Source organism: Ascaphus truei, chromosome 13, assembly GCF_040206685.1.
Source record: "Ascaphus truei isolate aAscTru1 chromosome 13, aAscTru1.hap1, whole genome shotgun sequence".
Lineage (NCBI taxonomy): Eukaryota > Metazoa > Chordata > Amphibia > Anura > Ascaphidae > Ascaphus > Ascaphus truei.
Genome location: NC_134495.1, coordinates 6471469 through 6494388, shown reverse-complemented (window position 1 = coordinate 6494388; position 22920 = coordinate 6471469). Strand labels below are relative to the sequence as shown.

The 22920-nt window shown below is 45.4% G+C and overlaps 3 protein-coding genes across 6 annotated transcripts in view; 2 read left to right on the top strand and 1 right to left on the bottom strand.

Moving 5' to 3' along the window:
- The first annotated feature begins 2628 nt into the window (after positions 1-2628).
- FAM216A (family with sequence similarity 216 member A) lies at positions 2629-11591 on the top strand. The gene is made up of 6 exons (XM_075568197.1): positions 2629-2813; positions 3952-3989; positions 4547-4683; positions 8322-8448; positions 10214-10294; positions 11423-11591. The coding sequence occupies exons 1-6, from the start codon at positions 2722-2724 to the stop codon at positions 11458-11460; spliced, it is 513 nt and encodes a 170-aa protein (XP_075424312.1). The 5' UTR covers positions 2629-2721; the 3' UTR covers positions 11461-11591.
- Positions 11592-11649: 58 nt separating this feature from the next.
- On the bottom strand, positions 11650-18174 carry VPS29 (VPS29 retromer complex component). Of its 2 annotated transcripts, none has more exons than XM_075568196.1 (4): positions 17798-18174; positions 14541-14732; positions 13221-13456; positions 11650-12072 (listed from the first exon to the last, which is right to left on the bottom strand). In XM_075568196.1, the coding sequence occupies exons 1-4, from the start codon at positions 17798-17800 to the stop codon at positions 11955-11957; spliced, it is 549 nt and encodes a 182-aa protein (XP_075424311.1). In that variant the 5' UTR covers positions 17801-18174; the 3' UTR covers positions 11650-11954. The 2 variants fall into 2 exon arrangements, with proteins under 2 accessions (XP_075424311.1, XP_075424310.1); XM_075568195.1 differs by lacking the exon at positions 17798-18174 and adding an exon at positions 16172-16774.
- The window catches only part of RAD9B (RAD9 checkpoint clamp component B), a 22547-nt gene continuing 17778 nt past the window's right edge, over positions 18152-22920 (top strand). The window contains exons 1-4 of one of the 3 annotated variants that reach the window (XM_075568193.1): positions 18152-18161; positions 19632-19702; positions 21188-21337; positions 22583-22697. In XM_075568193.1, the coding sequence (XP_075424308.1) occupies positions 21332-21337; positions 22583-22697 (121 nt within the window). In that variant the 5' untranslated portion in view covers positions 18152-18161; positions 19632-19702; positions 21188-21331. Of the gene's footprint in view, positions 18162-18342; positions 18657-19631; positions 19703-21187; positions 21338-22582; positions 22698-22920 lie in introns of those variants that run through there. The other 2 variants (XM_075568191.1, XM_075568192.1) reach the window with 2 other exon arrangements.

The following is a 22920-nucleotide window of genomic DNA, read 5'->3' as shown; positions in this document are numbered from 1 at the left end:
ACATATCTGTGCATGAATAATACATCTCTGTGCTGACAATACTTATGTAGCCCTCTTTCCTCCACCCTAAGTGAGATTGAGGTGGGTAGGTGGATCTGACTACTTATCAGTGTGGTGCTGTACCTGTTTGGCAACCAGGAGGGCCGAGCTTCCGCCACGGGGAACCTGGGGTATATACCTACACTCGGTGCAGCGCCTCCACTGATGAGGGATCCCAACGTGGTGGGAGTGTGCCCTCACCAGAACAACCATACAGTAAATACACACAGTGTGAATAAACAGTATTTACTGAGCATGAACGATAACTTCAATAACACTCTCTTTGCATAACATCAATACATCATAGGAATAACATTGCATCACCCTGAATGCATACCATCCCCTCACCCACATGTCCCTTGAGTGTCCACAACAATAAGGTGAGTGTGAGTGTGAGGGATAGCGCTTCCCTGTGTTGGGGCCCGGTGGTGCACTTATTATACTACCCACCTGATCACTGCTCCTGATCAGGATAATCCTTGTAACTCAGCAACACCGCAGTGATCCCACGCCGCACTGCGCTGCTCTCTGCAGGAATGGATACACACGCTGACTCCACAGGGGAGGGATCCCCAGCCGGAATGATCCTTGACCACAGTCTCTGCTATGGAGTCAGATACTCTTTCTGCACTCAGGCTGCACGGGCATTCAGGCACTGTCCTGCAGCATGTCTCTTCCTCTCTGAGTATGGTGAAGAGTCCCTGTCTTAAGGCAGTCCCTATAACATACAGTATTCCTCTAGTGTCTCAGGGGACTAACTGGGCCCTGGGGGTATACCTCTACCCTAGCCCCTGCATGCAGAAGATCTCTTGCTGTAGATTCTGTCTGATCCCAGACTCTGGCAGTTCACCACATGCAACTGGCACTGGTGATATTACACACACTGTATACTTAGAAAGCAACCCCCCTTCTTCCTATGAGGGGCCTTTCATTGACACAGTCAAAGATAACTGCTGTGGCTGCACTCAAAGCCACACTGTCTCTCCTTGTCAGAGCACACAGCACTGCAGCTGTGTCACTGACAAGACTTACACTCACCTAAGGGCAGGGTCCCTACCTAAGGGGCCTTCCCTATGAACTTACCCACTAACCTAGTGGGGAGTGGGGCCAACCTGGGGCCTGGGGGTAACCTGGCCTAGTGTAAGAAGCCACTTGCTCCTTATACACTTCCTCCCCCTTCCTGCTCCCAGCTCCAACTGACAAGCGTGGTCTCTGCAACATTGTATCCTTCTCCAACAGGAGAAGCTGCAAACTCTATTTGCTGGCTGGCTGCACGTGATGTGGGTGAAAGGGCAGTCCCCAGAGGCTGCTGGGAATTGTAGTCCACCCAGGACCTCTTTAGCATTGGGACCGCGTGCGCTATATTTACTGCGCCTGTGCGAAGCTGTAATGGCCGCCGCTATGCTTAACTGCGCCTGCGCGACCTTGGGGAGTCCCTGCACTACGGAGCGCCATCTCTGCCCCTTCGCGCTCACTATACTGGCCGCCGCTCTGCGCATGCGCGAGCCTCCGCGCCCGTGCGGACATAACAAAGATGGCGGCGCCGTGCCTCTGACGCCACCGAGAAACGCGCTCGCCCCCGCAACTGCCTTCTCACTGGTGAAGGTAAGGGGAAGAGGAACGGGGAACAAATTGATTTTTCCAGCGACCGCAGCCTGACGTCACCATCGCCGGCACTATAACCGCGGCCTGACGTCACCGTCGCCGGCACTATAAGTGCGGCCTGACGTCACCATCGCCGGCACTATAACCGCAGCCTGACGTCACCGTCGCCGGCACTATAACCGCAGCCTGACGTCACCGTCGCCGGCACTATAACCGCAGCCTGACGTCACCGTCGCCGGCACTATAACCGCAGCCTGACGTCACCGTCGCCGGCACTATAACCGCAGCCTGATGTCACCGTCGCCGGCACTATAACCGCAGCCTGACGTCACCATCGCCGGCACTATAACCGCAGCCTGACGTCACCATCGCCGGCACTATAACCGCAGCCTGACGTCACCATCGCCGGCACTATAACCGCAGCCTGACGTCACCATCGCCGGCACTATAACCGCAGCCTGACGTCACCGTCGCCGGCACTATAACCGCAGCCTGACGTCACCATCGCCGGCACTATAAGTGCGGCCTAAACTGTAATGCGAAATTCTATAAAAATAATGCCAACTAATTGACCTTGTTATACATTCTGTAAGCTCTTTTCCCGTGTTATTCTATACTCCGATCAACAGTGGGTTTTCTTTGCTCCTGCAGCATCCAATTATCATTATTACGTAGATGTTAATACTGAATTTCAGTTGCCCCGAGCAACTACATCTTTGGTAAAAATGAATGCGGTTTTGCCAGCTTGTTTTAAGGTTTATAGACCAACTAGCATGGGCTAGTTCCTTTCTGTTTAAGATTATTCAGGTTATTGGATGGTCACCCAAACACAGCAGTGCATCATGGGCAGCGTTAATACAGATGCAGTATTTAGTGAGTGTGTTCAATGGTTTTATCTATAGCGTGTGCTCATTGGATTACCTCCCCTGGTCCTGATGATGCAGTGTGCGGTTACTTCATGGTTGTTAAGGCAGCTGCATCGCTCATTTAAATAAATCCCCAGTGTAATATTGCGTCACAGCTCGTGACATTATATCCTGATCAGGGTGTGGCGGAGTATTTTAATAGCATTAGAAGATGAAAAGACATGTCACTTTTAATGGTCAGGAATCCAGATGCCAGAAGAACTCTCCAGGACAGATCAGATGTCCAAGGATAAATGTTCCAAGGTGAGCAGCTTTGCCTTGAACTGTAATACCCCTAATCACTCATCCCGATTACATAATTACATGCACTATTTGCACTTTATAATTGTACAGCACATGCAATTCTAATTAAATGTTGGCTAGAGATATCTAAACCAAACATTCATGTTTAATAAGAGTAAATGACACACTTGTTGCATATAAGTTGGTTGATGGGAATAAACACATTTATTTTAATTTCGATTTATATACTAAGTGTACCTCTGTTATTTCTAATCACCCATTAATTACCTGTGCCAGTTATAATGTATTTTCAATTCATATAGTGTATTAGGGCACTCACACGTCTATTTAGGGTGGCCAGGTGTCCAGTATTGAACCGGACTGTCCTGTATTTAGACACTCTGTCCAGTAAAAAAATATTGAGGTAATACTGGACATTACGGTATCACCTCTCTGGACATAGTGACCTAACCGACTTGGGGGGGGGCGCAGGATTTCCCGGAGCAGGGCTGTTGTCAGGGGGCTGGGCAGCTTCCTCCTTCCTGATTGCCTGTTGCTGGGTCATGCAGCCAATCAGGAGGAGGTGCCAGGAGCCTGGGGGTGGGGGCAAGGAGAGGAGGAAACAGCATGGATTGGTGAGAGGGGGTGTGCGTGTCTCAAGCACATCACACCTTTCACCATTGTTTCCAGTATTTTTGGAGATGCCACCTGGCAACCCTACTTCTATTCCATAAGTGCCAACCTTTCTATCAGCAAGTGACACATCGGGACCACTTACTGATTGACATGTTGGTAAGTATTTAGTGTAATGCACTTTTTGCATTAACTTTTATTTGCCTGAGATTTCTGTCATTGAATATTTGCACTTCATATGGTCAATTCCTGGATTGCCCTTATACTAATAAATGCACCTGCCTCAGGTACCAAAACATAGAGTGTAAGCTCACCTGGGCAGGCCTGTGTCTGTAACATTCCTATGCTGCGTACCGCGCGCTGTACTGTAATTGTGACGCGCTTTGTGTCCCACTGGGAGAAAAGCGCTATATGGAATAAAAGTTATTATTTTTATTATAATATACTTTTTTCCTTTTTTTTTTGTTCAGCATGTACAGTAATTAATGTTGATAGCTCTTTTCTTATTTTTTTCTTCCTGACATAGATCAGCTGGGTGTCATTACAAGAACCAAATATCCGATGGTGAGCCTGATACCCGAAACTACCGACTGATACCAGGGTTTAGAATCCGGGCTATTTTTATAAGGGAAAAATAAAAGAACGAATCTCTCACCTGCAATAAATGATGAATCTTTGAATAAGGCAGCAACCCCCAGCTACATTTCCTAATACTTTCATAATCACTACACAGACCTTTTTTTTGGTTATTAACCTCTAAAAATAGATGAGATTATATTTTTCAGATGCTGTAGTAAGATCAAAACCCACTGGGGGCGGCAAACGCCAGTCCTGAAGGGAACCAACTGGTCAGGTTTTCAGGATATCCCTGCTTCAGCACAAGGTGGCTCAGTGGATGACTGAGCCACTGATTGATCCACCTGTGTTGAAGCAGTTATATCGTGACACAATACATTTTCAGTAGGATGCTGGAGAATGTATTGTATGGTGCTATAAATATCTTTAAAAAAAGGGAGATTTATACTGTCACATTGAGATATTTTAATCCTAATAAAAGTAGTGAGGTATATAGGATGGGACGTCACCACGATGGCCTGATTTGATAACGCTCTCTTCTCTAGGCGTACAAGATACAATTCGTCCATGTGAGACAAAGGGTAATACTCAGGACGGGACAGCATCACTGAATCTACGTCAAACCCCTCACGTCAAAACAGTCCACATTCCCAGATCTATGATGACAGCGACATTTCTTCAGGTATGTTATACTGAAATCCAAAGTGATACATAATGATCAACCTGTTGGGGAGTACAAACCTATATACTGTTAGCAATCAACATGAAATCACATGGTTTCCAATTGAATTCTGTAGTAACGCACATATTACGGTGGCCAGATGTCGAGTATTGAACCAGACAGTCCTGTATTTGTCTGTCCAGTAAATAATGAGAACTAATACTGGGCGTGTACGTGTATACCGGTATTACCTCTCTGGGCGTGTACGTGTATACCGGTATTACCTCTCTGGACGTGTATGTGTATACCGGTATTATCTCTCTGGGCGTGTATGTATATACCGGTATTACCTCTCTGGGCGTGTACGTGTATACCGGTATTACCTCTCTGGGCGTGTACGTGTATACCGGTATTACCTCTCTGGGCGTGTACGTGTATACCGGTATTACCTCTCTGGGCGTGTATGTGTATACCGGTATTACCTCTCTGGACGTGAATGTGTATACTGGTATTACCTCTCTGGGCGTGTATGTGTATACCGGTATTACCTCTCTGGGCGTGTATGTGTGTACCGGTATTACCTCTCTGGGCGTGTATGTGTATACCGGTATTATCTCTCTGGGCGTGTATGTGTATACCGGTATTACCTCTCTGGGCGTGTATGTGTATACCGGTATTACCTCTCTGGGCGTGTATGTGTATCCTAGTATTACAGTACCTCTCTGGGCGTGTATGTGTATCCTATTATTACCTCTCTGGGCGTGTATGTGTATACCGGTATTACCTCTCTGGGTGTGTATGTATATACCGGTATTACCTCTCTGGGCGTGTATGTGTATACCGGTATTACCTCTATGGGCATGTATGTGTATCCTATTATTACCTCTCTGGGTGATATGTATATACCGGTATTACCTCTCTGGGCGTGTATGAGTATACCGGTATTACCTCTCTGGGCGTGTGTATGTGTATAACGGTATTACCTCTCTGGGCGTGTATGTGTATACCGGTATTACCTCTCGGCGTGTATGTGTATACCGGTATTACCTCTCTGGGCCTGTATGTGTATACCGGTATTACCTCTCTGGGCGTGTATGTGTATATCGGTATTACCTCTCTGGGCGTGTATGTGTATACCGATATTACCTCTCTGGTGGGCGTGTATGTGTATACCGGTATTACCTCTCTGGGCGTGCATGTGTATACCGGTATTACCTCTCTGGGCGTGTATGTGTATACCGGTATTACCTCTCTGGGCGTGTATGTGTATACCGGTATTACCTCTCTAGCCGTGCATGTGTATACCGGTATTACCTCTCTGGGCGTGTATGTGTATACCGGTATTACCTCTCTGGGCGTGCATGTGTATACCGGTATTACCTCTCTGGGCGTGCATGTGTATACCGGTATTACCTCTCTGGGTGTGTATGTGTATACCGGTATTACCTCTCTGGGCGTGTATGTGTAAACCGGTATTACCTCTCTGGGCATGTGTGTGTATACCGGTATTACCTCTCTGGGCATGTATGTGTATACCGGTATTACCTCTCTGGGCGTGTATGTGTATACCGGTATTACCTCTCTGGGCGTGTATGTGTATACCGGTATTACCTCTCTGGGCATGTATGTGTATATCGGTATTACCTCTCTGGGCATGTATGTGTATACCGGTATTACCTCTCTGGACATGTATGTGTATACCGATATTACTTCTCTGGACGTGTATACCGGTATTACCTCTCTGGGCGTGTATGTGTATACCGGTATTACCTCTCTGGGCGTGTATGTGTATACCGGTATTACCTCTCTGGGCATGTATGTGTATACCGGTATTACCTCTCTGGGCATGTATGTGTATACCGGTATTACCTCTCTGGGCATGTATGTGTATATCGGTATTACCTCTCTGGGCGTGTATGTGTATACCGGTATTACCTCTCTGGGCGTGTATGTGTATACCGGTATTACCTCTCTGGGCGTGTATGTGTATACCGGTATTACCTCTCTGGGCATGTATGTGTATATCGGTATTACCTCTCTGGGCATGTATGTGTATATCGGTATTACCTCTCTGGGCGTGTATGTGTATACCGATATTACTTCTCTGGACGTGTATACCGGTATTACCTCTCTGGGCATGTATGTGTATACCGGTATTACCTCTCTGGGCGTGTATGTGTATACCGGTATTACCTCTCTGGGCATGTATGTGTATACCGGTATGACCTCTCTGGGCATGTATGTGTATACCGGTATTACCTCTCTGGGCATGTATGTGTATATCGGTATTACCTCTCTGGGCGTGTATGTGTATACCGGTATTACCTCTCTGGGCGTGTATGTGTATACCGGTATTACCTCTCTGGGCATGTATGTGTATACCGGTATTACCTCTCTGGGCGTGTATGTGTATACCGGTATTACCTCTCTGGGCATGTATGTGTATATCGGTATTACCTCTCTGGGCGTGTATGTGTATACCGATATTACTTCTCTGGACGTGTATACCGGTATTTCCTCTTTGGGTGTGTATGTGTATACCGGTATTACCTCTCTGGACATGTATGTGTATACCGGTATTACCTCTCTGGACATGTATGTGTATACCGGTATTACCTCTCTGGACATGTATGTGTATACCGATATTACTTCTCTGGACGTGTATACCGGTATTTCCTCTCTGGGTGTGTATGTGTATACTGGTATTACCTCTCTGGACATGTATGTGTATACCGGTATTACCTCACTGGACATAGCGACCTGACCGACTTGGGGGGCCGCAGGATTTCCCGTTTTACAGAACGTCTGCTCTTTTACACACCAGTTTGATGTATTGGATCCTGCTTTGAATCCTCGTGACCTTGAGCAATTCACTTAATCTCCCACTGGCCCCCTCATCAGATAGTAAGCTTTCAGGGGCAATGCCTCATTGTGGTTTCCCAATGTTATATACAGCGCAACGCTGCGCCATAACAGAAAATATATGACACAGTATATTCCGGTCATAACTGAATATAGAGCTTTGGTTAGGGGCAGAATAGGTGGAGCGGGGCATGCGGGGGCAGAGGGGGGGTCGTCCTGGCGGCCGACTGCAGAAGTTGGGCCAGAGTTTCGGTGGGGCCGTAACTTCTGTGTTAGGGACCGCTGAGGGGGCCTCCTCCGGCAGGGCATGGGTGCACACCGATCCACAGGTAGGGCCTGGGGGGGATGGGGGGTGACACAGAGGGACCCCACAGAACTGCCACGTGAGTGCAAGAATGGCGTTCCAGCGCGCGTGGGAGGATGTTCCCCTCAAAGTCGCTGGCCTTGGTGCAACTGAACTGGCGGCAGTTCCGCCACTGGATTTGGTTATCATACTCTTGCAACATATCACAGACCAGTCGTGGCCCACACCAGTCCTCAAGGGCCACCAACAGGTCAGGTTTTCAGGATATCCCTGCTTCAGCACAGGTGGTGCAGTCGAAGACTAAGTCACTGATTGGAACAGCTGTGCTGAAGCAGGGATATGCTGACAACCTGAGCTGTTGGGTGACCCTTGAGAGGACTGGAGTTTGCCGCCCCTGCGATAGAAGAACTGCCATTAAAGATGGGTCCATGTTTCCAGATGTAGACTTTGCTCACTGAAAGGTGCCTAAAGAACGCTTTATTTTATGTTTCAGCATCCAGATCTCACGATGGGACAGAAACGCTATCTGTGCAGCATTGCCAACATCTACAGCGCCAGCCACACGGGCCGGCCCAATAACAGTGCCCTCCAGTCACAGATCCGTTCTACCAAACGCAAGAGTAAGTAGACATGGCCACATCACTGCTCAGGAAGAGGGTGGGGGGGGGGGGGGGCTGACACCTTCCAGAGAACCCAGACCCTCTGTGGCCCTTTTGGTTCTCTATGGCCCCTTTGGAAGTAAAGGCAGTTGCTGGTTTCCTAAGAGGGGCGTTAGGGGGTCTGCTGCTCTGCACCCCGAATGTTTACCCAGTGCAGCAAGCTCATAACAAGTGTCAATCCCGTTCCCCGTATTGCTGAGCTCTTCACAGCTGAGGAAGCCGGCGATAGGTTGGGTTACAAAGGCATAAACGCTCCTTCTCCTTTTTGTTTGTTTGGTAGACTAGGGGTGCTCAAACCCCCACCCCCTCAAGTTTTCAGGATATCCCTGCTTCAGCACAGGTGGTGCAGTTAAAGACTGAGCCACCTGTGTTGAAGCAGGGATATCCTGAAAACCTGACCTGTTTGGGGGTAGGGGGGGGTCTTGGGGGCTGGAGTTGAGCGCCCCTGGATTAGATACTCCCGACAGTGTTGGGACATTGGTTTGTGGACCTTGAACTACAAAGAGGATCTCAGTTCTACAAGAAGTTAAACACTTCTCACTTGTCTCATTTGAAGGTCCCAAAAAAGTACTGATGAAACCTCCGCCTCTTTTTTTTAAATGTAGTTTTGGTTAAGGAAACCTATAATTATTTTGTGAAATTCTGAGGAACCCCAACCCTCTCCAATAGCGCGCCTGAGATCAGATACATTGTAAGGGACCCCAACCCTCTCTAATAGCGCGCCTGAGATCAAATGCATTGTAAGGAACCCCAACCCTCTCTAATAGCGCGCCTGAGATCAAATGCATTGTAAGGAACCCCAACCCTCTCTAATAGCGCGTCTGAGATCAGATGCATTGTAAGGGACCCCAACCCTCTCCAATAGCGCGCCTGAGATCAGATACATTGTAAGGGACCCCAACCCTCTCTAATAGCGCGCCTGAGATCAAATGCATTGTAAGGAACCCCAACCCTCTCTAATAGCGCGCCTGAGATCAAATGCATTGTAAGGAACCCCAACCCTCTCTAATAGCGCGCCTGAGATCAAATGCATTGTAAGGAACCCCAACCCTCTCTAATAGCGCGTCTGAGATCAGATACATTGTAAGGAACCCCAACCCTCTCTAATAGTGTGTCTGAGATCAGATGCATTGGAAGGGACCCCGACCCTCTCTAATAGCGCGTCTGAGATCAGATTAGTATCTTTGATCCAGGCAGGAACCGGTGCACAGCCACACCAGTATAACGTAGGACACAGAGAGTAGCTACTCTCTTATAAAGCGCCCTGTGCGTGAAACATGTCAGAGTGTTATTAGGATTTTTGTCCTTGTGCTCTTTTAAGCTAATAAATCTTTGAAAGAACTTTCTGTGTCCTACGTTATACTGGGGGGGCTGTGCACCGGCTCCTGTCTGGATCAAAGATACTGCACTTGCATCAGACCATTTCTGACTGGTTTCTCATGGGGTTTGACATGTGCCATTACGAAGGAATTTCTCGTTTTTAAAAAGTTCAGCCCGAGTTCTTAATAGGGGTAGTTTGTATGTGAGCTTTTGACACCTTCCATGTCTTCTGCATGTACAAACCTGGTTAACTCCAATAAAATACATGTGAATAGGATTCAACATTGAAATGTTATCATAAATCCTTTGCTGATAGAAGCCAGCAATTCATTGTACGGGTACATCTGGCATTAAGAGGGTTAAGCATGTGTTTTTTTTTCTCCTTTTTCATTTCCCGATTCTGCAGAAAAAACAGGACGTGCTCCTGATCACACGGAAGAGGCTGTGAATGAGCTCGTGAATACTCTTTCCATGGAGGATGAAAAAGGTGACCAATGACAGACGGCAAATTATATTTAGTATAATATAAACCGTCAGTAATATCCTGGATTGATTACATAGTTACTGTAGTTACATAGTAGATGAGGTTGAAAAAAGACGTACGTCCATCAAGTTCAACCTATGCTAAATTTCGACAACAGATACTTTATCATATATCTATACTTATTAGCTTTAGACTTTTTCCTGCGGTAAGAATTAAACTACGATGGGTCACAGATACTCTCGCCCTGGAGGAAATATGATAGGATATTGTTGATGGGGGAGATGGTGAATGGGGAATCTGATGCCAGGTTCTGTTAGGAGGCGGTGTGGTCATCGCTTTGATAATCTTTGAAAACGTGATTATCTTTTTTTAAATTATTATTTGTGTTAATATGTTGGATTTTGAAATTATAAGTATGATGAGCAGTTCCAAAAAGAATTGTGTAAAAGTATGTTTTTCTGTGTTGTTTTTTTTCTGTATTGTAATTTTGTAGTTTAACGCTTGTAAACCCCCCAAAACATTTTTTAAACTAATTTCCACTAGTTTTTTTTTTCTTGCTACATCAGTTATGACCATTAGGGGGGGGGGGAGTGTACTTGGGTTTGTGATGTTTAGTGATTATCAGAGACAGAAGGGTATAGTGACCCTTTCCTGGTGCCTGCCAGTTCTATATGAATAGCAGAGACAGGTCAACCTTACCCATCCATCACCTGTTTTACATTACAGCACGGAACATGACTGACTTGTATATCATATAGTTCGCCAGCACTCATTAGAAAACTATGATAAATCGTGATCATCAATATGTTTTACAGAAGGAGAAAATGACTGACTTGTGTCTTTATCTTTAGATCCGTTTCACGAGGTAGAAGGACTAGTGAGACTATTCTTAGTGAGGAAAGTTGACTGCACCCCTCAGATTTATTCTATGGGGGGGCCTGGAAGTGGCCCCCGGACTCTGTGCTTCTGCTAATTTCATTGTAGTTGTCTAGACAGCCAAGTACCTTTTTCCCCACGCTAAAACTCACTAAGCTGGCAAAATGTTTAGTCCAAATCATTTGTAAATCTCTATTGTATTCATATTTAATTATTCCTGTGGCCTTTGTACACCTAACATTTTTTCCTCACTAGGCCCCTTTGGAAAAACCCCGATGGAATTCAAATTGTAATATGGGATTATTTGCCGTCACTATTTCATGCTACAAGTCTATCTTCTTCGACACAGATTTATAAATTAATACATCTGCTCTTTAGCTTCTGTACAAAAGCCATGCCTCCTCCACAAAGGTACATGTTTAATTGCAGAATTGATGAACTAGCAAAACCAATATATGCAGCAAAAAAATAAAAGAGCAGTACCCACACAATTTAAATTTGTATTGTTATTTTGGTAACATCTACGATATTTACAAGGCTATACTTTTATACAGATATATTTATGCAATGTGGCAGACTTTTTTTTTTTTTTAACACAAACGAATAAATCATTGCTATGTAGTTTACAGTAGTCAATTAAAACAATGTTAGCTTACAATGCAAAGCATTATTACAATGGTTACAATACACGGCCCATAGGTGTTGCAGGAAATGTGGTTAGGTGAAATTATTCAAGAATAAATCGGGAATGAGAGTTAAAGGCCCAGAGAAGTTCAAGGGTTTCACTTTAGGATTTCTTGTATTCAATTCTTTCTACTTTCACATCATCGCCAATTAGCTGGTACACGTAGGTGACAACAGTGGAAGCCTGGATGTCCATCAATACAAAGGAAGGGATGATATTGCTGCAAAGAGAAAAGCATTGGACACATTACGCATTATCTTATACGCTTGTTTCAGGTACGTTGAGCAACGAGTGTACATGTTTTATGCTGCAAACCCAAGAGATGGCAGAAAGAGCCCACATTCACGGCCCTTATACTGTATTTACTAATAAAATAAGCTTATATGGTTTTCAAACACTCGCTCTTGCTTTACACATGCTACGACAAATATTATATGTCAACCATTATAAAAAGGAAAATATCTCTTGTATTAGCCCCACCTACCGTAAGATATGTATTTGTATTATTTCTGGGAGATTGACCTCTGCAGATTTCAAAAAGCTGTATTAAGATTAAACCAAACGGGAAACGCAAAGGCCTTACTAAAACGCACCCCCTCTTCTACCAAACCCTCACCCTCTGAATCTATGCGACAGACAGAGCAAAATAAAGGAGTACTTCAGTATTACAGTAACCGAACTAAACACAGCTATATCTATTTAAAGCAGTGATGCTGCTTTCCTTTAAATAATAACAATAGGCTTGAAGCAGGGGGTCTCTGGCTCTGAACTGTGGTAATGTCAGCTCCGGGGACCCCCCTGCTTCCAGGGATACTTACCTCCGTAGGGGGTGCCAGTAGCCGGTTCAGTTGGGCTGTGTGGTGGAAGGGGGGGGCAGGGAGAGGAACATAACGGCGACTTAAATGTCCTACTGGCCAATAGGAAGCTGTGATGTCATCCTTTGCGGCTTCCTATTGGCCTCTGTGACCAGGAACTTTAAACCTTCGGAGCTGCTACCAGGCACCCACTACGAAGGCAAGTATCACGGGGGGAGAGGCTCCATGGGACAGAAATTACTGGGATTCAGCTCCCGAGACCCCTGCTTCAAACCTATTAAACCCCCCCCCCCCTTCATATCACACATGTTATTCCTTTAATATTTAGCAGGCCAAACTTCTCCTGATCTCCTTGCAATACTATGGATAAAATGTTTTCAGGGAGAAATTAACTATTTGTAAATTCGGGTCAAATTTGAGTAAAACAATTAGTTTATGGTTTTTTTTAAAAGCCTAAAACCATAAACTTTTGTAACAATGAAAACCACAATGAGCTGTAATCGGTCCAATGTTAAAGTATAATAACAAGGGAATTCACGTGCAAATGACGCACTTTTCTAACGCGTTGTAGGCCCCCGTTGCTGATCCTGGGTTGATGTAGAACTTATTTTCATGCTCAAATGCTTCAAATTTCTGTGTATGTCCTGAAATCAGAATATCTACATCCAGCTGCCTCTGTAGCAATGCCAGGCTAGCCATGTCACCCCACGGAATGACCTGGTGGCCGTGAATCAAACCAATCTTGAACTGCCCAACCGTCACCACCTTCTGCTCGGGGTAATTCAGGTTCTGCAACAGAAAACGGACATGGGGCTTCTGTGAATTCATTTCAAAAAGTAACATGTAGCAGATTGTACATCAATCTTTTAGAAACTGCATTCAATTAATGTTCTAATCATTTGATTGGAGTTAATAAGCAAGCGCTCATAAAAGCAAAAATTGCAATCTGTAAGTGTTTTCCTCGTGTACATATAGTAGGAATCGTAACCCCTTCAGTGTCCTAATGACATACAGCAGAGGTGGGCAATTCCAGTCCTCAAGGGCCACCAACAGACCAGGTATTAGGGAAAGCCCTACTTCAGCAGAGGTGGCTCAGTCAAAGTCTGAGCCACCTGTGCTGAAGCAGGGATATCCTGAAAGCCTGATCTGTTGGTGGCCTTTGAGGACTGGAGTCGGCCTCCTCTGACGTACAGCATACATCATGAACAGTGCCACCCCAGAGGCGCACATTACGTATGCTGTATGCCACGACCATTTGCTCGGTATGTAGGGGCTGTTCACAATCGACACTGATCGCAAAATCCACTGACGAAGGGAACCCGTCCCCTTCCTCTTCAGCCCAGCGACCGGAACCCAGAAGGGATTACGTGATCCGTCAGTGCACGAGGGTTCATGATCAGGAGGTGGCAGGACGCTCTAGACACTGAAGGTGTTAATAGGCCTATTTGGTAGCCAATATCAGATGGAATATAATCTGTATTGGGTCTCAAATGTGTAAAAGACATTAGCAGTAACATGCGCCTGTCCTCTCCCAAGCCTGGAACAGAGGAGAGGCGGATGACCGTCTCAGTGTCTCTGGACACTGCAGGACGCACTCACTGCGCAGCTGACATGTTTTAGGTGTATAGAAGAGTGTGGTACATGCGAGCGATGGGGGGGGGGGGAGGGGGGGAGAAGAGAGGGGGAATGTGGGCTTATAAAAAGGAGTAACCCTGAGATGTTACAAATCCCTCAGGTGCATCCCTGCTCAAAAAAATGGGTTGAGAACCACTGCTCTAAGATGTACATATTAGGCTCCTTTGTAATCCGTATTAACAGGCAGAGAATGAAAAGCACACGGTGACAAAGCATTTGTTACAGTTAAGTCAGAAACCTCATCGAAGTCTCCTCGCACGATATGGACATCGCCAGCCAGCGTCTTCAGGTAGTCATAGCTCTCCTTGGTGCAGAGGTTACCGGTGCACAGGATATGCTGAATTTTCCCCGGAACCAGCAGCTTCTTGAACTTTGCTGGCAAACTGTTGCAGCGATGTGGGATGTGAAGATCTCCTAATACTAACACCAACTTAAAAAGGGAATTTGGAAAGCGAAGATCCAGTTAGGAAACTTTATAGATTTTTTTTTATAGCACAACAACAACAACAACAACCACCTGCTTCTACAGATCTCATTTCAAATGCTACAATTGGTAATGTGCATAAAAAGGTGCATTCACTCCCAGTATAACATATTGTATCTGCAACGCTGAATTAATTGTAGTAATTGCATGTTTGAGTAAAATAAAATTTAAAAAAAGTCTAAAGCTTTCTTGCAATTTGTGGCCGCTCAAAATTCTCTTTATAACCAATTTTTTGTTGTTGTTTTATATTATCTGTATTAGGGGTTCCTCTGAGCATGGCTGTGATCCTACAGAACACAAACCTTCCCACTGGGATGATATTTAACCTCGAATCTACACACACTTTTAGGGATTAAAAATGGCCACTGTCACCTTTGCCAATTATTGTCTCCCGGGCGCTAATTGGTTAAAGTCCCCACTTCTTAAACAATTAAAACCAATTGTGGGATTTGGGGGGGTCATCAAAGTCCTATAAATGGGAAAACATGATTGAGACTACAAGTCCCAAAAAAGAAATAAAAAATATATAGATAGGATAGATATCATAAATAAGGCCTCTAGGCATAGTTAACAAATAAACATTGTATAAAACGTGATTATAAGAGGGATTTTCTAGCATACTGTTTGAAGAGTTGACACATCTTTATGCACTCAATGAAAGCGAGATTTGTTAAAAGAACAATGATCCTACATTTCCATGCTGGTACTCAATATCAACACTTCAAAACACTGAAAAAGAACACTGATACTTCAGTAACAAAGCATAACATGCAATGACATTTCTATGTTCCAAGCACTATCTTTTAATCACACTTCATTATGGCTCCTAATCAAATGGATTCATAGGAATGCATGTTATACAACTGTTATAAAACGTTATAAAAACGGTCTCTGTTCTATTCATGCAAATAAAACAAGAACAAAAACGTTTTAGGCACATAATACAGCAGTCAAGGCGTTATCCAGATAACACTGGCGTGTTAATAGTTTTTTTCCCCCTCTTTTTAACCACTAAAGTATAAATTTACAGAAAATCTCTCTGTATCCCAGTCAACTTTCAGCTGTCAATTCCAATTATGTCAATTTCAAAATCAGACTTTGATGGCTTCTCAGTCAATGGTTGTTTAAACTCAAAAGTTTTATTTCTACCCAGGAGGAAAAGACTAAAGGAAAATTGAACTATTGTTTCCCCCCCCCCCCCCTTCCCCCACCACCGTGTAAGCTCCAGATACAAGACTTTTGCTGGAATTAATAGTACTTGTTAGTTGTGATCAATATTAAAAGGAGTAGTTTAATTAATAACAGACAAGAGCATTCCCAGCAGAAAGGTTACAAGGAGACTCACCCCTCACCAGTGTTAGTGGAAGATTACATGAGAAACTTACTCTGTGCCCAGGCTTATGAAGAAGTTGATTGCAGACAGGGGGGGTAGGGGAGTATGAAAAACGGTGAAACATGAGCGATGTTAAGTTTAAAAAAAATAAAAAAAATAGAAAGAGAAAAAAGTCATGGGTAACAAATTAGGAAAATGAATAAATAAATTTGTGGTGTTATGAAAGAAAATGTTACAAAATTAGCTAATAAAAATGCAGAAAACAAATGAAAGTGAAAGACGTTCTGAAGTGCCCCCTCAAATATTGTGCTCTCTTGACGTCACTTATTGGGGTACCTGTTAGGCGGTGATGATGCTCCTAAATATTGTACTAGATATCTATAGACCGCATGTGATTTATTCACAAACGTGTTGTAGTCATTGTGGATCCTTAACCAGTGACGGTCCGGCTATTGCACATTAATGACAGTGGTCAAGCAAGTCATTTGCACCGATCAGCGTGTTGTAGGTGAACACTGGAGGATAATGAACATGTAAAGCGCTGCAAACTATTTAAATCTCGCGTGGACCAATAGGAAGCCATGATATTATCCGTCGCAGCTTCCTATTGGCCACCGTGAAGCTGGTGATACTACCTTTACAGTATGTATCTTGGGAACCATGGTGTGCCGCCCCCCCCCCCCCCCCCAACAGATAAAACCAACACAATTTCAGGTCAGGGAACCCCCTGCTTCCACCCCGAGAAAAGGGGTTTAACTGATCCTTCAACAAGTGACACAAATAATTGTGAACCAAACTGGTCGGCTATTTTACAAGTCATTAGGTTACCAGTGAAGCTGCGACAGCTACAATCCACAAAATAGGGCTGAGCCATTGAATGGCCTGCGGTACAAACAACGCACTTATACTTGGGTAAAATAGGTCATTTCATTTGGTTATTACAGGTGACACTGCCCACCTCCCCAATGCTATTACTGCAGGGGATTCTAATACCAACTACACTACTAATACTTGTAATAATGACATACTTGTCAAATTACAAGAATTATTATTATTTTTTTATATAAAAAGTAGGTTATACGAGATATATACACATACACTGGAAGCGAGTACGATGTATTGTAGCTTCTTAATGTAAAGAGGCTGAAGGAGCAGCTGAGTGACACTACCACTCATTGCCTTTGAAGTAGGTGAACCCGGTTTAAATTCCAGGGTTGGTTCTCCTGTGACCGTGGAGAAGCCACTTTATCCCCCTGTGCCCCAGGCGCTTACAATTAGAGCGCAAGCTCTGCAGGGCAGTCGCACTGTGCCTGCACCACTATGCACACACGGTCAGCACCATGTATATATTCGTATTAATACATTACATACACTAATATAATACATATGAATATTGCATGTGTTTAATATATACTATTCTGGATAGTGTCTATGTAAGCCGAGGGACACATTGGTGGCCTTTTAGTGAGCTTGGGTTGCCCAACACTGAGGTCATGTGACAGCAGCGGCAGCCATCTTTATTCAGCCCGAGCCCTACAGGCCCAGAGCCCACCCGCAGCTGCAGTGACCCTCCGCTGTCTGTCTGCGGCCGGTTACATACAGCCTGCTCGGTAAAATATCCTCAGAGCAGGGCCCGTGGCGATTCCCGGTCACCGGAAACTTCGCGTTAACGTCTTACCATCCTGCACCTCCGGAGCCGCCTAGCTCGGTTAGAAACAGCCAGCAACTGACAACGACCAATAAGGAGCCCGCCAACCACAAGATGGCGTCAGTAACCAATCAGTATCTGGCGGGTGGCGGCGGCGGCAGCCAGCCGTAACATGACGGCGACGAACAAGCAGCCAATGAAAAGCCGGGGGGCCGTGTTGGAAACGGCTACCTACGGAGAACGGCGAGGGCCAAAAAAAGTAAAACATCCACTGCGTCACTTCTACACGTAATGTTTGGGCGGTTGTTAAAGCGCTGGGGGAGAGTGAAGCGAAGCGAGTGGAAAGATGACGTCACACGCTGTTAATGTTAATTGGAGGGGGGAAGAGAAGAAGGTGCGGTCGGAGATGAGCGTGGTTGTATCACGTGACAACGAGGGGGAGGGGGGTGTGGCTCTGCTTGATGTGCGCGCGCGAGGTCTGTCACGAGGACAGTCAGGGCGCGCGTGGAGAGTGTCCCGCACAAGTCTCCGCCCCCTTGGGTTTCCCGCGCTTTGCGTGGTGTTCTGAGGTAGAAATGATCCCCTCACAGACACCTTTAGATGTCACTCTCTGAGGGACTCTGTCAGTGGGACTGAAATACAGTCCGCAACAACAAAAAAACAACACGTTTTTTGTTTTGTTTTTTTAAACAGGAGAAGTACTGATTTTTTAGCAGTCATATTCTATTGTATTCTGTGAGACATTTAATTTAAAAAAAAAATTATAATTAAAAAAAATAGTGCTTTTGACTCCCAATTATTGAGACCTCTGCCCAGTTCTTCCCAGGCAGTGTGCCCCCTGGTAGTGTCAGTGACATGGAGTGTGTTATTCCTGGCAGCCATGTAAAAGGTATATGGCCTATGTCGCAGTTCATTGGGGAAAAAAAAGACGTGTTGTGCTTATTACCTGAAGGTGTCGCGCGCTGTGGTAATGTTACTGCCTTTGAAGTAGGTGAACTGGGTTCAAATCCCAGGTGTCTCCTTGTGACGTTGGGCAAGTCGCCCTACCTGCCTGGGCCTCGGGCACCAAAGCTAGCCCAATGGGGCTGAGCCTTGTCGCGCCTGCAAAGTTCTATGTATACACCGGCAATGATATACAAACCAACACAAATATATAGTATGTATTAAAGTAACAGCCCCCTTCAGTTCCAACACCTCCCAGTTTTGGGGTCCAGATGCAATGGTGGGGGTCTCCAGGTGTAGAACCCTGGTGGGCTTATACATTTTGTAAGATGGCGGCTGGAAAGCTTCCTACAGCCTCCCAGGCAACCAGTAATGATAATGTTAATTCAACATATCTATGTGATCTCAATGAACTAGCTGATGGTCATTTGATGCCCTCCATCTGTATCTAGTTAGTAGGTACTGTACAATACCTATTTTCCATGTGCTGGACCTGTGTCAGAACTGAAGGGTGCCCCATTGGTTGACGCTCAGAACCGTCGCCTGGAAGAATCGGTCAGGATAATGACTTGATAAATGATCAGTACACATAAAAATTAAAATAACTGTTTTATTAAGGATTCGTCCATCTAATAAATTGCATGTGTTATGGTGACTTCATTGGAGGTGCTCACTCGCTTGTAAGATCATATATATATATATATATATATATATATATATATATATATATATATATATATATATAGTTCTGGGGTTAGAGATTGCTGGGATTGTGTGTTTATTAATAATATCCTCAGCCTTACTAAACATTTACTGCTATGCACAGGCGTACCCTGATTTAGTTACAATGTTTACGTCTGCTGTATTTTATTTATTGTTATAATACAATATTAAATCTATTCCTTTGTTCCGTTGTCTGCAGTATTTGGAAAAGCGATCCATTCCCTTTCGAAAATTAGCGACGAGCTGTGGTTTGACCCGGTAGAAAAAGGCGTAAGTATCATTTCACTATATATGAAATATATATATATATTGAAAATCATTGTAATGACAGAGCCTGGCAATTCAATCATTACAAATCGTACCCTGTGCCTTCTCTACAAAGTGCTATGTTGTTGAAGTTAATACAACACTTTTCTACAGTTTTAATAGTGATAATTGTGATATATATATATATATATATATATATATATGCAAATGTAAATACAACTGTATGCTCATCTGCATGTCTTAGGCAGGTCTGCAACCCCGCCTTTCCCCATTATCACCCAGCACACAGCACTTCCACTGCAGCAAGGGATTCTGGGAAATGACATGCAAATGAGGACACAATGCCACCTTTTGCTTCAAAAACCATTTTTGACATGGTTCTCTATAGGCTTAAGCTTGCTGCATGGTCACAGCTTTGAGCATAGCCAGGGTAAGGTGCATACCCAGAAAACCATATTTATATATTTATATAAATGAATGGATTAAAATGACGTACAATGGATGTTTATGGTTGCAGAGGTTAAAGTTCTTGCAGAAACATCTATTGCCTTAATTATTGTACTACAAAAAGAACCAGGAACCCCACACATTATGCTTGTGATCCACTAAACTCCTGTAAGGATCCTGCCATTGATTAGAATGACGGTCACCACTGGATCGAGCCTCAATAACTCATTGTAAGGCGACGCTGATGGGGGGGGCTCAACGACAGGGAATGGATCCCGGTGGATGCAGCGAGCGAAACTGGACGGAGCCTGGAGCATGGCCGTAGGGACGGTCTAGGCGTCGCAAAGTGGATGACGGGCAGGTGTGGTGCAGGATCGACACGCAAACGCAGGGCAGTGGACGAGGCGGAAGTGAAGGGCAGGCAGGCTGAGGTCAGGGCAGGCAGGATAAAGGTTTGGACAGGTCGGGGTCAGGGCAGGCTGGGAAGCAACAGAGTAGTCAGGTAGGCCGGGGTCAAGGCAAGCAGAGGTCAACAACGCAGTCAAGCAGGTGGATGATCAAGCAGCAAGCAGGTCAGAAGGATTAGATATGGACAGAAGGGAACGGCTGGATGCAAAAGGGGACAATCCCATTTGGCAACGGGGAAGCGGCCTGCTTTTTGTACCGTTATAAGATTGACGTAGGGATCTGAACTGTGTTACTTTCAGCTTCGGGTATTTCCTGCTTCCAGAGATACTGACCTCCGTAGCGGGTGCCGGTATCTCTATGCAGGTTTAAATGTCATGCAGGCCAATAGGCAGTCTCAAAGGATGATGTTACGGCTTCCTGTTGGCCCATGTGACACAGGACATCTAAACGCCGCCATTTTGATAGCCCCACCAAGCCCCGTCAGAGCTGCTACCTGCACAGCGATACCGCGATACTACTATCATATTGGGATATTGTCTAACTCAAATCACAACTGTGTTAGATTATACACCCGTGACATCAGTTGTGGAAACGCATAACAAACATTTGAACGATTCTTTTCCTTACATTAAGCTGGCGCTGAGAGCAGTGAATTCCTCCAGATCGGCGTACGCCTGCGTCTTCTTTTCATCGTTGTTTTTCCAGCGCTACCACGAGGCTACCATTCACGAACAAGGTCATGGCGATGTCCTACTGCATTTCAAGTGCAAATTTCCAATGAAGGTAAAAGATATCCCATATTACAGCAGAGGATACGTAGAAAAAGGAGCAACGGGAACGCTTGGTAACTGAAAGCTGAAAAATGAATCTCGGCCTCGTAAAGTACTAACATGTAACACATCTTTCTTACTTGTTCCCTCAGTAATGTGTCAGGCTGTGACATCATAGCATGTGATAGCAATAGGTTATCACTCACTGTCAGTGGCGCATTTCCCGATAGGCCTGCTCCTACGGCGGCAAATTTCCTTCCCCCCCCCCCATATACAGAGGCCCTGCTCTCTTCCCCACTGATAGCCAGGGGAGAGCGTCAGGCCTCTGTAAATATCTCTTATCTTCTCCGGCAGCACCACCCTCCTTCAGCGTGACGTCAGATGGCGTGGCGTTGCCATGGTAACGTGACGTCACAGCGTCATTTGACGCCTCGACGCTGGAGGAGGGCGGCGTTGCAGGAGGAGACGGCCCCGGCAGAAGGTTTAAATAAGGTCACAGATATAGCAGCAAAGGCCACAGCGCCTGTTTGTTTAAAAGCACAAAAGCACTTCCCGACGTTTATACTCCTTTGATCTCCACAAGGAGCCACAAAACCGCCATTACCCTCCATCCTAATCCTGCCGAGACTAAACGTTTACACAGGAGCAAGCAAGTTAACTGATGGGGGGGAACCCCCCCCGCCCCCATGTATTTCTGGTGGTCTGTATATATTTATGTAGGTATCGTTTTATTTATACAGCGGCACAGTTTGCGCAGCGCTTTACAAAATCCACATTACAAGGTAAGTCAATGACAAACAGTGGGGGGAAGCGCGACAGATACGTGACAACATAAAGCAATGGGAGGCCCTGCCCCGAAGAGCTTACACTCTAAGTCCGGGGTGCTCAACTCCTGTCCTCAATCACCCCTCCCCCCCCCCCACCAGGTCAGGTTTTCAGGATATCCCTGCTTCAGCACAGGTGGCTCAATCAGAGGCTCAGTCCTCGGACTGAACATCTGATTGAGCCACCTGTGCTGAAGCAGGGATCTCCTGAAAACCTGACCTGTAGGGGAGGTTTGGGTACCCCAGACTTAGTAGTGATATTTTAACCCCTTGGTTGCCAGAGGGGGCTGCTGTACCTTGAAAAGCAATCTATAAGGCAGGCCTCTAGCAGCAGAAAGTGTTAAATCTCTGTCCGGATGGGTCGTGTCCGCGTACTTGCGACTCTCCCTGGGGGCGTCACAGAATGAAAGCATATGGCTCTCTTGTTCCCGCAGTCGGTTCTGCCCGTGTTCAGATCTCTCGGCGCATTAGACAGGAACGTGGAGAAGTGCAACATTTACACCAACTTTACCGACTGCCGCGTCATCTTTCAGCTGTTCTGCAAACACGGTAAGCGCCAAATAAAAACCAACGCTGACTTGTTCAATGGGACCGTGATTTCCAACAGCAAAGAGCGCGAAACACAGTAAGAGTTTGACTACTGTTTTCTGAACATGGTCTAATGAGGCTTCAGTTCACATAAAATGAGTTACTTGCTTTGCAGTTCAAAGGTCTAGGAGCCGCATTGGTCGTGGAGAAGTGCAGATGTGTTGCATGTTGTGATACCTTTTAG